Source organism: Pezoporus wallicus, unplaced genomic scaffold (genome assembly GCF_028554395.1).
Source record: "Pezoporus wallicus isolate ANWC-B61680 ecotype Strahan unplaced genomic scaffold, APGP_CSIRO_Pwel_v1 contig_818, whole genome shotgun sequence".
Classification (NCBI taxonomy): Eukaryota; Metazoa; Chordata; class Aves; order Psittaciformes; family Psittacidae; genus Pezoporus; species Pezoporus wallicus.
The window spans coordinates 2,387,341-2,400,897 of record NW_026636248.1 but is presented as its reverse complement, the minus strand read 5'-3'; the positions used below and the strand labels follow the sequence as shown (position 1 = coordinate 2,400,897).

Sequence of the window (13,557 nt, the reverse complement as noted above, 5' to 3'; positions counted from 1 at the left end):
GCCAACAGCATCTCTCTGATTCTTCTAAGATGTAGATACAGACACCCAAAAGTCCTTACTTTCACGCCGTCTCTCCCTGCTCCCTCCCTAAGGAGTAGCCTGTTTGCCCTCTTTACCATTCAGACAGCTTTTCCTCAGCTTTGTGTGCCCTGGCTGAAGCTTTCACTCCCAGCACAGGCCCGTTCCATCTTCCTGTTACAGCCTTTGAATGGGAGCAGATGGGAAAGGGACCTTTTTCCCCTTTAAAGCAAAAAAATATCGACCGCCACCACCCCAGCCCAGTGCTGGCACATTCTCACTGTGTCAGAGGGCAGCCCTTGCGGGCTGAGCAGCTCAGGGCTGAGCCAGGCTGCTAGAAGCTGGCGGCTGGCAAAGAGCAGTAGCTTGCCAAAAGCGGGCTCGGCCGGCCCCAGGGAGGGAGAACGGAGCCGGCTCCAGCGGCCCCCCGGGACTGCGGATGCTCAGTCGGCGCTGGGGAGGGGAATTAGGGCAGACAGAGCCGCAGTGGCTGCAACCGTCCCCGGTGATCCATATCCAGCCAGCTAGAAAAGCACTGGTTTGGCTTTCGGTTGAGCTGTGGGGTCTTTTTTCCTGTTAATCTGCATTTAGTCTTTTTTTCTTTTTCTTTTTTTTTTTCCCTCCGTTTTTGTGCATTTTTTGTTGTTTAAGTAGGTGATAATTTTATTGTGGTTGCTGTCAACATTTAAATACTTTTCTGTTGCATTTTTCCTCCTCCCCAGTTCACCAGCTCACGTTTGCCCAGGAGTTAAGGGGTGTTCAGAGGCTTGAACCTCACCGGCTTTTGCCTGAGGCAACGGGACCAGACCAACAGGGGACACCCGGCCTCCCCCCCCGGCAGCCCTCTCCCTCCAGTCCGTGCAAACCCTGCAGATGCCGGATCACAAGAGGCAAACTGGGTACAGTCTGACTCTTTCTGGCACCTGGGGGAGAGCTCCTGTTTCCTTGGCCAAAAAACAAGGCAAGAACGAACAATCATCCCTAGGTTAAATATATATGTATGTAAATCGACCATTGCACTCAGGCTTCAGAAATAACACCTGAAAGGGGCAGAAAGGGCAAGAACCAATGCCTTGCTCATTGAGGGGTTCTTATAAAATGAAGAGAGGGGAAAGGGCGGTGGAGGGTTTGTTAGTTGCTGCTGTTCCCCGGAAAAGATACCGAGCTGAGCCTGTGGGAGTGGGATTTGCTGCTGTCCATGCCGCCTGTGAGGGAAATCCCGGGGGTGCAATGCAGGGATTTAAGCAGCAAATGCCTCCTTGCGCCCCGGCTCGCCAGGAATGCCTCGGGGATGAGTGCCCGACAATTGGGAGCCCGAAACTGGATGCTCCCCGGGAGATGCCCGGAGCGGGGAGGGAAGGGGCCCGAGCCCGGCCATCAGACGCCTCTCGACCTGCTCTGTTGCTTTTCTTGCGTTTGCCACGGTTTTATTGTTGACCTCAGCGGAGGGCTAACTGTGGGGTGTGCTAATTATGGAGTAATAATTCTACCTCACGCGAAAACAACTCGAGTCCATCAACGAACTCAAAATCGCCTTATCACGTAGTTTCAGCTTTCTCTTCAGCCTGAGGAGAAGCTGGGCGTCCCACCGTCCTCCCACGGACTGGCACAGTCCAGCAGCAGGGAAGATGAGGCCCGCTACCGGCGCCGAGCCGGTGGGTGACAGCTGCGGAGGGACTGGCGCTCGGTCCCCCCTGGGCGATGCTGCTGCTGCCGTCGGGGAAAGGGGAAAAGGTCCCCGGGGCCCAGGCAACGGAGCCCGCAGGCTGCGGAGCCCCTTGCACCCCAGCGAGGACTCTGTCTCTCTCCGGCAGCTGGCATTTGGTGCTACAGGAAATCGGAACAACCGCGCCTGACCTCATGAATACAAGAGATGTGCACAGAAAAATCAATTTAGGTCTAGATCCTCTATGGGGAGGGAAAATAACCCAAACCGTTTAAACAAAGCTCTGCTCTCCAGGGTTTTCCTTTTCTTTGGTGGTTGTGGGGAGTGAGTCTAGAGGGAGGGCAAAGGAAAACGAAATGCAAGCAGACCTGTGCCTGCCGAAGAGAGGCTGAGCTCTGCAAAGATACCCCCCTCCCCCCAATACAGGCATAATGTATTTTATCATTAAAAAATCAACATTGCTTCCAGTGGTAAAAGCGCCAGTCTCCAGTTCCTGAGCGCATTCGTTGCTGGGATTCAATCCGTTTGGGAAATGCAGATTGGCTTGCGACCCACTGTTTGATTTATGAACTGTTACATTTGCTATTGCTTACACATTACATTGCGGACCTTGGGAAGGGAGGGGAGCAGGGAGAGGGGGCAAAGGCGGGGGAGACCCTGCCACCCTACTACCCGTTGGCAAAAGAGAGCTACTGCACGGGCAACGGCTCCCCACCGGAATAAATCACCCCAAACCAGTTCGTGGCCCCTACCTTCCCATCACCCACTCACTCACCCACCCGCCCCTTGTCGCCAGCTGGGCTCTCGCCTTATAAGTAAAAAGGACGTGTTTACACTTTGGTGTGTATTTCTCCATAAAGGCATCAGGCGCCTATAAATAGCTGAGGTTAGAGCAGCTTCTGCTGTGAAATCAATACACCGTCCCCCCTTCCCCTTGCTCCTTCTGCGGAGCTGCCTTATTAATTATGAAAGGGCTCCTCTGCGCCCCGGCTCCGCAGCCTCCTCCTTAATGGTGGTTGCTGCTCGCCCTTCCTCCTCCGTCGGGGCTCTGCGCCCTTCCGCACCGCTCTGCGCCAGCGGGCCCGCCCCGCCGCGCAGCCGGGGTTCCCTTCGCCTGCTCCGTGCAGCTGGGAACGGGGTTGGAAGGTGGGGGCTGCAGTTTGGGGCGTCAGGAGGAGGAGAAGGAGCAGGGTGGGAGGATTTATAGCAGGCTTCTAAGAAAGAAATGAAAAGGGGAAAAAAAGTAAAAAAAAAAAAAAAAAAAAGGAAGGTTCCCACTAACCGATTGAGCTGCCCTGTCCTTGTGTGAACTCAAATTCCCCCTTTCATCAAGGGATCGGCTCGGGATTTAGCCCTCCTTGCCTTAAAAGCCCTGTCCTTGTCGAAATACTCTAGCCATATAAAAAGGACGACAGCCTCATTTCAAACAATAATTGTTTTATTTTATACTTCAGTCTATACTTTGTAGCAAATCTTTTTTTGTTATTTTTTTGCTGAATTGACTTTATAATAAACTTTTGTTTAAATTACATTTTTCTTCTCTTTTAAAATCAAGGCTCTTTTTTTCAAAACCATTTTGCTGTTGTTTTTTTTTCTTTTTTTTTTTTCTTTATTTTTACATTTAAGCCCCCTTTTTGTGATCTCTACGGTTGGATATTCAGGTATTTTACTGATATGTGTAACATCTAAAACAAAGAGGAGGAAAAAATTAAAGGCAGTGAATTCGGAAAGATGCCTTCGAACAGCAAGTAAAGGTAAACTCTCAGAGATCTGTTAGCAGCATTCCTTCACTCCTCCGGGCATTCAGATACATCTTTTCTGTCGCTTTTCCCTTCCTTCCTTAACTGTTCGTTTCCTTCCCCCCCCCCCCCCCCCCGTCTCTCTCCCTCTCGCTCGCTCTTTTCTCCTTGAGGAAAAATGCTCTCTTTTTTTTTTTATTTTTATTTTTTTTTTCAGTGGAATGACCAATAAAACAAGCGACTGTGGAGGAAAGATGAGAGATTGTGAATTATTCACCATATGCTTCACACGTGGACATCTCCCTTGGACTCATCGCCCGTGCCATTTTTGTGTTTGGCTGCGGTTTTGCTCTCGCCCCGCACCCTGCCGCACTTTCAGGGGGACCGTGGCTGGCCGGGAGGTAGCCCGGCCGATTTACAGCCTTAGCGCCTTAGCGTTAGGTGGCCCAGAGCCGTTCCTGAGATTGCTTTTGCACAACGAGGGCTCGAGTTTGGTTATTATTATTATTGTTATTATTAATATTATTTTTTTCTATTTTTTTGATTCGAAGCGATAGTAAAGCTGAGGTCCGATTCGGGCTGCGCGCCGCTGCCTGTTTGGTAACATTTGGCAAATAAAACACAAAAGGAAAAAAATAATAAAGGGAGAACGCTTCCACAGTCCTACACGGGTGTTTCACCACCATCAGCCACCACCACCACCATCACCAGCATCAACCACAGAAAAGCACAACGTCCCCAGAGCAAGGGATGGACACTTCCTCTATAGATCCAGCACGGGGGGGTGTGGGTGTGAGTGTGCTCGCCCCCCTTAGAAAGGCAGCCAGGTCACTAGCGCGGCCCCCAGGGCCGCCAGGAGCAGGGGCAAGGGCGGCGGAAGCAGGGACCGGGCCGCGCCGCTGCCTCCTCCGCACAGTTCAAATAAGCTGCCTTGGAAATCGAGGTTTTTGGATTCCCGTCTCAATTTCTCCCAGAGGTCTGTCGCTCCTTCCTGGCAATCCGTGAGCGCTGTGAGGGTGCACGCGTGGAAATCATCCCAGTACCTGCAGTTGGGGAGAGCAGCCGGCATCAAAACAGGCACGCAACCACCTTCCCGCAAACACCTTCCCGCACACCCTCGGGCCCGCCGTCCGCCCACATCCCTCTTACCCCCATGCGACAGCAGGGACATGCCTGAAAGGGGGGATGGCGCCCGGGGGGGGGAGGAGCCGCCGGCTCCCCCGCCCTAAAACCCTGCCCCTGCTCCCCCTCTCCCCGCTGAGACACCGGTTTCTAAGAGGGAACCTCGGCCCCTGTTCCACCTGCCCGGGGCTGCCCCACAGTCCTCCCCGAGAGCACGCCTTGCGCTGGGCAAAGGACCCCCCGCCCCTGGCTGCGTTTTCAGGGGTCCCCTCTCTCCACCCCCGCCTTCGGCAGCAGCCCGGGCTGGGTGTGTGCGGCTGTGTGTGCAAGCGCTGCTTTGCTAGGTCTCTTCTGGAGGGGATCTTTGCCTGATTGGAGCGGGGGATGCACCCTCAGATGTCAGACGCCAGCCCAGGAGGCCACAGACTCGTACCGAGGGTTCTTCGTCACCGGTGGGAGCGAGTAGATGGGAGTAGGAAAGGCATCGCTTTTCCCAGGCGGGAAGGGGTATGCTGGAGAGTCCCGGTGTGGCCTTAGAAGCCCCAGGGAGGGATGCCCAGGGACGGGAGGGGGCTGAACGGGTAGGCAGGAGGAGAAAAGGAAAAGCAAGGAGCATCTTCCCCTTCTGGTCCAGAAGGGTCCCTCCTGGCCATCCCGCACCGGCCCGCGGGAGGGACTCCTGATCTATGGCCAAGGGTCTAAAGGCAGCGAAGGGTTTCCCCTTCACTAAGATAATTTCCAGCTCTTCCCACATGTATTTTTTCTTTTTCTTTTAATCCCCTTTTTCACGTAGACTGGACCAGCGGTTGCCGCAGGGTCAGGACCCGTCCCACTGCCCCACCTCTTGGGGGGGGGGGTGTGTGCAGGAGGACCTTTCTACTCCACATCTGTATTATCGAATCTACCCCGAATCTACTTTCTGCCTCCTATTTTCCCCTTGCCTCAAGGCAGGCGCCTGCAAATTTAGATCTTGATTTTCTTTTTCTCTCTCCTCCTCTCTCTCTTTTTTTTTTAAGTAGTCCTACAGTCACTAATTTATGAGCACTCTAAGCTGGTTGTAGACTCCCAATGTTTGCTACATTTGTAATAAATAATGAGATACTGAGAAGCCAGAGTCTGAGAGTGTGCCTCTCCTGCAGTATTTCTGCTGTAATTGCATCTCCCAAAGGAAAATTAAATCTTTCCCCATCTTTCTTCAATACATATCCCGGCACAGGGGGAAGGCAAGCGGGTGGTGGGAGGTGGTCGGGAAAAGGGGCTTGGTTTTTTACTGGTCAAGGCGATCCCTGGTCCGGCAGTCCAGGGCTAAAGGACATCATATTAGGGCACTACTGCCCCTGAGTATTTGCCTCTCATGCACTATAAAAGGTAAACCACAATCCAGCATTTACAGAGCGGTGCTGGACTTAGTAGGTGCCTGACTCAGAAATCTCTAGGTAGGAAGAGGGTTACAGAGCCTCTTCTACCTTTTTTTTTCCTCCTTTACTTCTTTATTTCTTTTTCTTTTTTTTTTCCTTTTTCTCTTTTTTTTTCCTTTTTCTCTTTTCTCTTTTCCCCTTTTCTTCCTTTTATTAATTTTCTTTCTTTTCTTTTTTATTATTATTTTTCTTCTCCCCCCTTCCCTTTTTCTCTCACCTCACTTTTCCTTTTCTTGTCTGCTTTTTTGATTTTCGCGAAATAAAATGAAAAAAAAAACCAACTCTATTCCAAACATATTTATGCCTAACGACCTTATCTCGTTTCTAAATTTGATTCTCTTTTTTTGCTTGGTTTTGTTTGTTTGGGGGTTTTGGTTTTTTTTTGTTTGTTTTTTGGTTTTTTTTGGCATTTTTTATGTTTGTTTTTTGGTGGGAGAGTTTGTGCTGGAAAACAGCAGTGAGGAGACAGGAGAATAACCCAGTGCAGCCTTTTTGGTTTTATTTTTTCCCCCTTGACGTATGGAAAAGGCCTGGTTTTGCCTCCCTGCCCGGGACGCTGGACCCTGCATCGAGTAGGTGAGACCGGAGCTGGGGGCCACAGGCCCCTGGCAGCTTCCCCAGGTTTCCCCTTCCAGGGTAAGATCCACTACCCTGAGCTCTGGGGAAGAATATCCCAAATTTAGGTCTCACCCACCTGCCCCAGTTTCTTCAGCTTCGAAGGGAAATTGGGAAGGAGAGGAGCAGGAGCCGATTTTGCAAGGCTAGCTCTTTTTCTCCTTTTTTTTTTTTTTTTTTCCCCTTGTTGTTTTCCTTTTTATTAGTAAGTATTACTATTCCCTTTTATCGTTCCTTTTCCTTCTCCTTCCCTCTGTGGCAGGAGCGGGACAGAACTGGGTTAGAATGGGCTTTCCTCGGAGGCGCAAAGGGGTTGAGGAGAGCTGCTGTTGGGACGACAGCTCCTCTGCCACTGGGAGATTAACACTGTGGTTCGTCTCTTTTCGTTTTAATAACATGTCTTTTCGCGAGGAATGGCCTCCTCAGCAACAGAGAATGCTGCCTTTCCCGGGCCTGCCTCTGTCCTGAGCGCCGGAGCATGCCAGTGAGCTTAGGGCCCAAAGGCAGCAAAAAGGGAAGGGACCATAGTCCCCGTGCAGTTACTGTCAGCAAGAGGAGGGGGAAAATACAAGCGGCGAGCTAAGGAGGGGGGAAATAAAATAAAAATAAAATAAAATAGTAAAAGAGGAGAAAACCCCAAACAAACCCAACACAGGCTCACAAAGGGAAAAAACCTAAAAAAGGCATTCTAAAAACTCCCTCCAGACAGCACCGCTCCCCAAGCCCGCCTGTCCCTATGGCAGTGCACTTGAAGGGACCCCAGAGCAGAGATTCCAACCCTAAAAGCGCCAAACCCAGAGTTACTTCTGTGGCTTCCCTTCCCACCGCCATCATCCAGCTTCTCCCCGCTTGCCAGCCCCGAGTGAACCCCTCGTCCCGTTCTCCCCCCGCGGCCCCGAAGGAGAGAGGAAAGACCTACGCGCAGATCGTTTGGAGATTTCTCTTGTCGTCCAGGTCCTGCGGGTAGTTGGCCATGTTATCGCCCAGCCGCAGCAAACAGTCCGAGAAGCCCCTAAAGACCGCATCGCACCGCCCCGCCGCTCTCACCGCCTGTACCAGGTACGCTGGGGGGGGGGGGGGGGGGGGGGGGCACAGGTCAGCAACGACGTCGGCTCCCGCCCCCCCGGCCCCCACCCCGCCGACCGCCCTTCTCCCCCCAGCCCCTCAGGACCAAGTCAGGGTGGCCATCGGGGGGGCATTCGAGGACATGAGACAGGGGCTTTTAGCACAGGGGCGGGGGTGGGCGGGCAATGCCCGCGAGGTTGAATTCAGTCTTTTTTTTAGTATTATTTTATTTCCTTTTTTCTTCGCCCCACCCTATCTTTTTTCTTTTTCAATTTTGGGTTTCTTCCCCCCCCCCCCCCCCCAAATCCCCTCCCCGTTTTAGGGGCGAGGCAGAGGGGAGGATAGGGGAAGATGCTCTGCCTGCTTCTCCCCGGACTTGCTCCTTTGTTAGAAAATTGCGCCTCGAAGCAGCAGGCGCTTTTCTCCGCACAAACGCCGACGCACGCACACGCACGCACACGGCTCGTTTTCGCCCAGGCCGCTTGGGAAATACCGCTCAAGACACAGCGGGACTAGAAAAAATATAACAACAATAATGGGAACAAAATCACTAGAAAGAGCTGCCATAAAGACAGGAAAAGAAGCGACCCCAAAGATAGGCACTGAACTGGGTGCCCCTCCCAGGGGCAGCGGGGAGTGAAGGGGCAGGGGTGGACCCCTCTCCTTGAAACTTGCTGCCTCGGGCATCCTTCGGGATCTAGGCAGGAAACGGTGCTCGGTTAAACCCAGTAGTAGCAACCCCAAGAACAACCAACCGCCTGCAAACGGGGCAGGAAAATGACGGCGTGCGGGAGATGATGACTCCTCACGGGTGCCATCGGCTGCGGGGCCAGGCCCACGGGGGATGGGACGGACGGGGCTTGGGGACTCCGTCGTGTCCCCAGAACCTGGGCTCGACCCCGGGCGGCGCAGCCGGGATGGCACTGCAGCCAGCGAAGGTAAAGGGGGATCTTCCCCACTCCTCCTGTCGGAGGAGCCCCCGGTTGTTGGGGTGGAGGTCCCCTCTCGGCCTGTGTCCCCAGAGCATGGCTGTGGCACGGTATGAGTGTGTTTCCTGGCCGGGCACTGGTTACAAGCTAAATGGATGACTCCAAAAGCGACTCTTTCAACCCAGATCTCTCTCTTGCCGTTTGATTCATGGCTAGCATGACTTGGTGGCCACTCCCCTCTACACACACACACACCGGCACCAGCCGTCACATCAAATCCCCACAGGCAACAGACATTGGCTACTGGATAAAAAAACAGCCATGCAAACAAATAGAGAAGAACCGAGGACCATCCCGAGGGTAAAACCATGTCCTATAAAACCCGCGCCACCCGATGCCGGCAGCTGCAGCGGGAAAGGGGGGGGAAACTAGCCTAGGATTTCTTCCAAAATGTGACGGGCTGCTCTGGAAATACGGGGCCAAAGTGGAGCCCTGCCCCGGGTCGGACCCGGAACAGGGTAGGGGGTCGGGTTCGGGGGCAGAGGGACTCCGAGCGTGCCTGCGCCGCTCCCCCCCGCACGGGGTACCCCGGCCTAAAGCCGCCCCAAACCACACCAGTACCAAAAAAAAACCATTAAAAATGTAAAAAACAAATCAAGCACAGGCTGAGGAGAGCGTCCTGCGCTGTTAAACGGCAGCGGGATCTCTCTTGAACTAGGTCGCTTGTGCTCTGCCGTGGCCCCCACTTTTCCCCGCCCCCCTCCTTCAAAGACAGGAGTGTGCAGCAATTTGCAATGCAGCAGGAGCGCGGGAGCCATCCGTAAGGGACCTTGCCTCCTCCCGAAACCCACTCCCCTTCCTCTCAGTCCGCCTGCCCTTTGGCTGCGCTTGGTCCATTGCACCTGTCCCTGAGCGCCCGCCTCCGGGACTCGGTCGTTGCTCCCCCCCATCACCTCCCAGAATGTCAGGGATTCCGGACAGCTCCAAGTCCCTCTGCCCAAATAAATACGTAAGCACATCAATAAACAATGTTTTCTTTTTAAGCCCCGATGCATAGACATATTGGAAACGAGCAGAACATCCATTTCAGCAGCTGCCGAGGACGGGGCAAAGGCAAGCTGCCCTTTGCAAACCCCACACCGACAACCACAAACTTGATTTCGGGGGCGGAGAAGGTTACCCGAAATACAGAAGGAGGAACAGAGAAGAAAGGAGCTCTCCACAAGCTTCAAAGCCATCCCCTCTCAGGGCACTGCAAACCCCGCACCGCCACCATCTCTGCGGTGTGCAGCAATATTTGGGGGTAACTTTCCAAATGACTGCTCATGCTCCCGCCAGCCCGGGGACGGCGGTTCCCAGACACTCTAGCTACCTTTTGAAATGTCACCGTGAATAAAACCCTCCCTCGGTTGAACCAAATAAACGCAAATGGGAGAAAATCCTCCTCCTCCAAACGCACAAACAAACAAAAATAAATGCAAGGACTGAAATTAGGGATAACATCCAAATAATGCCTTCCCCATTCTTTCTCTGATAGTATAGAAAATGGCCTTCTGAAGAGCTCAGCCTCATTAAAAATGGAATGGTAATACGAATGGAGGAGGTTGCATCGTATTTACCACATTTTCCAGAGGTCAACATTTCATCTCATTCTTTCTTTCCTTTTTTTTTTTTTTTCCTCGATGATGAAATGTTCAAGGCATTTTCCCACCTTCCTTTCTCCCTTCCTTATTCCCCCCTACTTTTTTCCTTTTCTCTGTTTTGGTACCCACAGAATGCTGCAGAGACTGTCTGGAGAGGAGGGTGACCGAGCAAAAGGATCTCTAAATAGCAATGCCGAGCATTTATTTATTTTTTTAATTGTAGCAGGATTCCTTTGCAGGCAAATATTTTCAAAGGTCTCTTCACACTTGACAATCTGGATAATAAAAGACGCACTTTTAATCGCCCTTTGCTTGAAGTCCAGTTTTGGATCATGCTCGGGAATATATATGTTTAATGAATAATATTTCACATTTGCCTGTACAGGACCAAAGTGGTCATTAACTTGGAGATTGTTTAATATTTGCAACTAAAACGAATAAATAAATTCAGCAAAAAAAAAAAAAAAAAGTGGAATAAAATGAACCTGGGAGCAAACCAACAAAAACAACGAGCGAAACCCCGAAGATATTAAACAAAACCATCAACGAGCACACAAAAACACATACCGGTGTGGAGGGAAACCTGTTCTATTTTAAGCAACTTAGCATATATAGAATTTTTTTGACCCGCTCGTTTTTCGACAGCAGTTGTCCGACCACAAAATTAACGATCGGGCAGTGGGACTTGGAGATTTTTAAGTCATTTTTATTTGTTTAATCTCCCATTCGGCTAGATTCTTATTTCTTTAAGTTAGTGACGGGTTTTGTTTATTTTTAGGCTGCTCTGCAAATGGGAAAGCCTCCAAGTTCCCAAAGGGAGCTCTTCGCTTGTCCCCCTGATTTTCTGCAAAAAAACTTTCCAGGTAGATCTCTCGCAAGCCATTTTGTGCAGGTTCGTATTTCTCTGTCCCTCGGGGAGCGGGGAGGGGAGGGGGGTTTCTTAGCACTGGAGTCCCCAAATTGTCTGTGGAAAGCAATGCAGGGGATATCTGAAAGCAGATACAAATGCAATCGTTCGTGGGGACACAGAGGAGGGGAAACAAGGGGAAAGAATAAGAGGAGGGAAAAAAGCGAAGTATGAGTGAGCATGCACTGATTTAAGAAAACGAACAACGAAAGTGATTTAAGAGGAATAAGAATTCGGCTCCCTTTTCCTGCCAACCCCCCTGCCTCGCCACCGTGAAGAACCGCGAAGCTGCCACTGGGAAGGAGGCAGAGGCAGCGGGAGAGGAGCGGGGGTCCCTCCGCAGCCCCGAAACGCGGCCGTCAGCGCAGGTTATTCCGACATTCCGCTTCTGCATGCATGAGCCGGGCTCCGGTGCACACAACTTGGTACCGAATCTGGCAGTCCACTTACCTATCTGCACAGCAAGGATCAGAGAAATATATCTGCCGTTCAACTTAAGTCCCATCCTACATTTAGTAAAACCATTTGCGGCTGCAGATCTTTAAATAGTTACTTTGGAGAACGTGGGGGAAAGCTGAAAAATAGGCATTGCCAACAAGTTCCGAGCAGCGGAGGACTTTGCAGACAAGAGGAGGGGGGTGGGGGGTGGGGGGGGGGGAGACGAGAGGAGAAAGAGAGAAAGAGGGAGGCAGAGGGAGAGGGCGAGGAGGACTAGCTGGGAATGGTTCGCTCCATTAGGAGGGGGCGGAGGAAGTACAGCCTCACGCCCACCACCGGCCCTGACGTGGGGGGACGACACGGACCGGGGCTTTTTCCCCCTTTTCCCTTTTTTTTTTTTTATTATTATTATAAATTGTGCATCTTGGAAGAGAAACGCCATTTATAGGCATCGCGGGCTGGATTTATCCGCTCTCCCCATGTTCCCCAGCCCCACTAATCGACGAGAAACTTCTCCCCCCCCCCCCCCCCCCCCCCCCCCCCCCCCCCCATCTGGCTCCTCCTGCCCTGTGTGGCGGCAAGAGGGGGGGGGGCAGCCGGGACCGTCCCCTCGGGGCGGGAGGGATGCGGGAAGGGATGGGGACACACACACGCACACAAACACACGCAAACACACGCACACAGACAAGCAGGCGGAGGAGCCGCCCCTCCGGAGGTGGGGATAGCACGGCAGAAACCCCCTTTCCATCCTCGCCGCCCCCGGGCCGCCCCGTCGGGGCTGGGGCCGGCCCGGCCCCCGTGCTGCGGAGCGGGGAGGAGGGAAAGAGAGGTGCGAGGGTCCCCTCCCCCTGCCCGCCCCTCCCCCACCATGACGTCATCCCCCAGGATGATGTTTGGGGGGAGCGGAGAAAGGGGGAACAAGTCACTCCCGGTCCTACAGCCTGTGCTCAATCCCGGTGACAGCAGCCTGGCTGCAGGACTGTAGAGGGTGGCGTGGGGAAAGACGTCGCTCGTGGGGTAGCCCTGGGGGGGACCCGGTGGGACCGCAGGATTCTTGCGGCTGAGGGCCACAGCACCCCATCCTCTGGGAACGGGATACAGGGCTGCGTGGAGGGGATGGCGCCTTCCGAGGCTATGCAGAGCCCTGGTCCGGACAGGCTCGGTCTGGGGTGTATCTGCAGCCTGACATTCTCCCAGGACGCTCCCCCGCAGGGCCATTCCTTCCAGCATCGTGAGAGGAATCTATAGGCGCCTGCATGGGCTTCTCTCGGTGCAAAGCAACCAGACAAAACCCCATCCTACAGCCTTCCCCCTGTGCTCTTCCACGGCAAAGTAATAGTCCCTCCAGCTCAGCCCTGACCTTCACCAGCCATCTGTAGCACCTCCAGGAGCCAAAGGGAGACTAGTTGTAGTGAGAACTACTGGTGACCTTCTCTCCTCCTGATCCGAGGTGCCCCCCTCTGAAAACCTGCTGTGCTGGCAGTGCTGCCAATCCCTGGGCCAGCTGGGCTATCGGTTGGTCCCTCTCTTTTACAAACCATCCATGACAATCCTTGGACCTCAGCGACAGAAGGACAGAAGCTGGCAGGCTGGGTCCCCATGATCCCCATGGGCAGCAAATGCCTGAAGTCCACCAGGGATTCAACTGCAAGTAAGGGAACTGGAAGGCAAGATGAAAAGCTTCCTTGCTGAGAGCTTCATTCACAAGATAGTGCCTCTTTAGGTCTACTTAATGTGAACAGAGGCAGCCTGTATGCCCATCCTCTTAAAGCCATAATGAAACCTCAACCTCTGTTTCTTCAACTGGAAAGCAGGTATAATACTGGGTAACTGTGTTAGCAGTCAGTTGGGGCTTGCAGATTTAAAAAACTGGCCTGTCTCCTCTGCACCTTCCCACTATTCCTTTTTGCTCCACCTTTTCTTCCTATTTATAAATCTCCACTATGGATGGTGAGATGAATTAGAAGTCAGAGCTGGCTGAAAACTAACCTGAGGAA

The 13,557-nt window shown here is 52.8% G+C and overlaps 1 protein-coding gene across 1 annotated transcript; it reads right to left on the bottom strand.

Moving 5' to 3' along the window:
• Positions 1–3,644: 3,644 nt before the first annotated feature.
• On the bottom strand, positions 3,645–12,024 carry NRN1 (neuritin 1). The gene is made up of 3 exons (XM_057399303.1): positions 11,573–12,024; positions 7,498–7,642; positions 3,645–4,466 (listed from the first exon to the last, which is right to left on the bottom strand). Exons 1-3 carry the CDS (start codon positions 11,625–11,627, stop codon positions 4,235–4,237), a joined length of 432 nt encoding a protein of 143 aa, XP_057255286.1. The 5' UTR covers positions 11,628–12,024; the 3' UTR covers positions 3,645–4,234.
• Positions 12,025–13,557: the final 1,533 nt, after the last annotated feature.

Coding starts and splice junctions, on each gene's coding strand:
- NRN1 (XM_057399303.1), bottom strand. CDS start 11,627: ATGGGACTTAAGTTGAACGGCAGATATATTTCTCTGATCCTTGCTGTG. Junction 7,643..11,572: donor GATCCTTGCTGTGCAGATAG/GTAAGTGGACTG, acceptor CCCCCCCCCCAG/CGTACCTGGTACAGGCGGTG. Junction 4,467..7,497: donor AATCTCCAAACGATCTGCGC/GTAGGTCTTTCC, acceptor CCCCAACTGCAG/GTACTGGGATGATTTCCACG.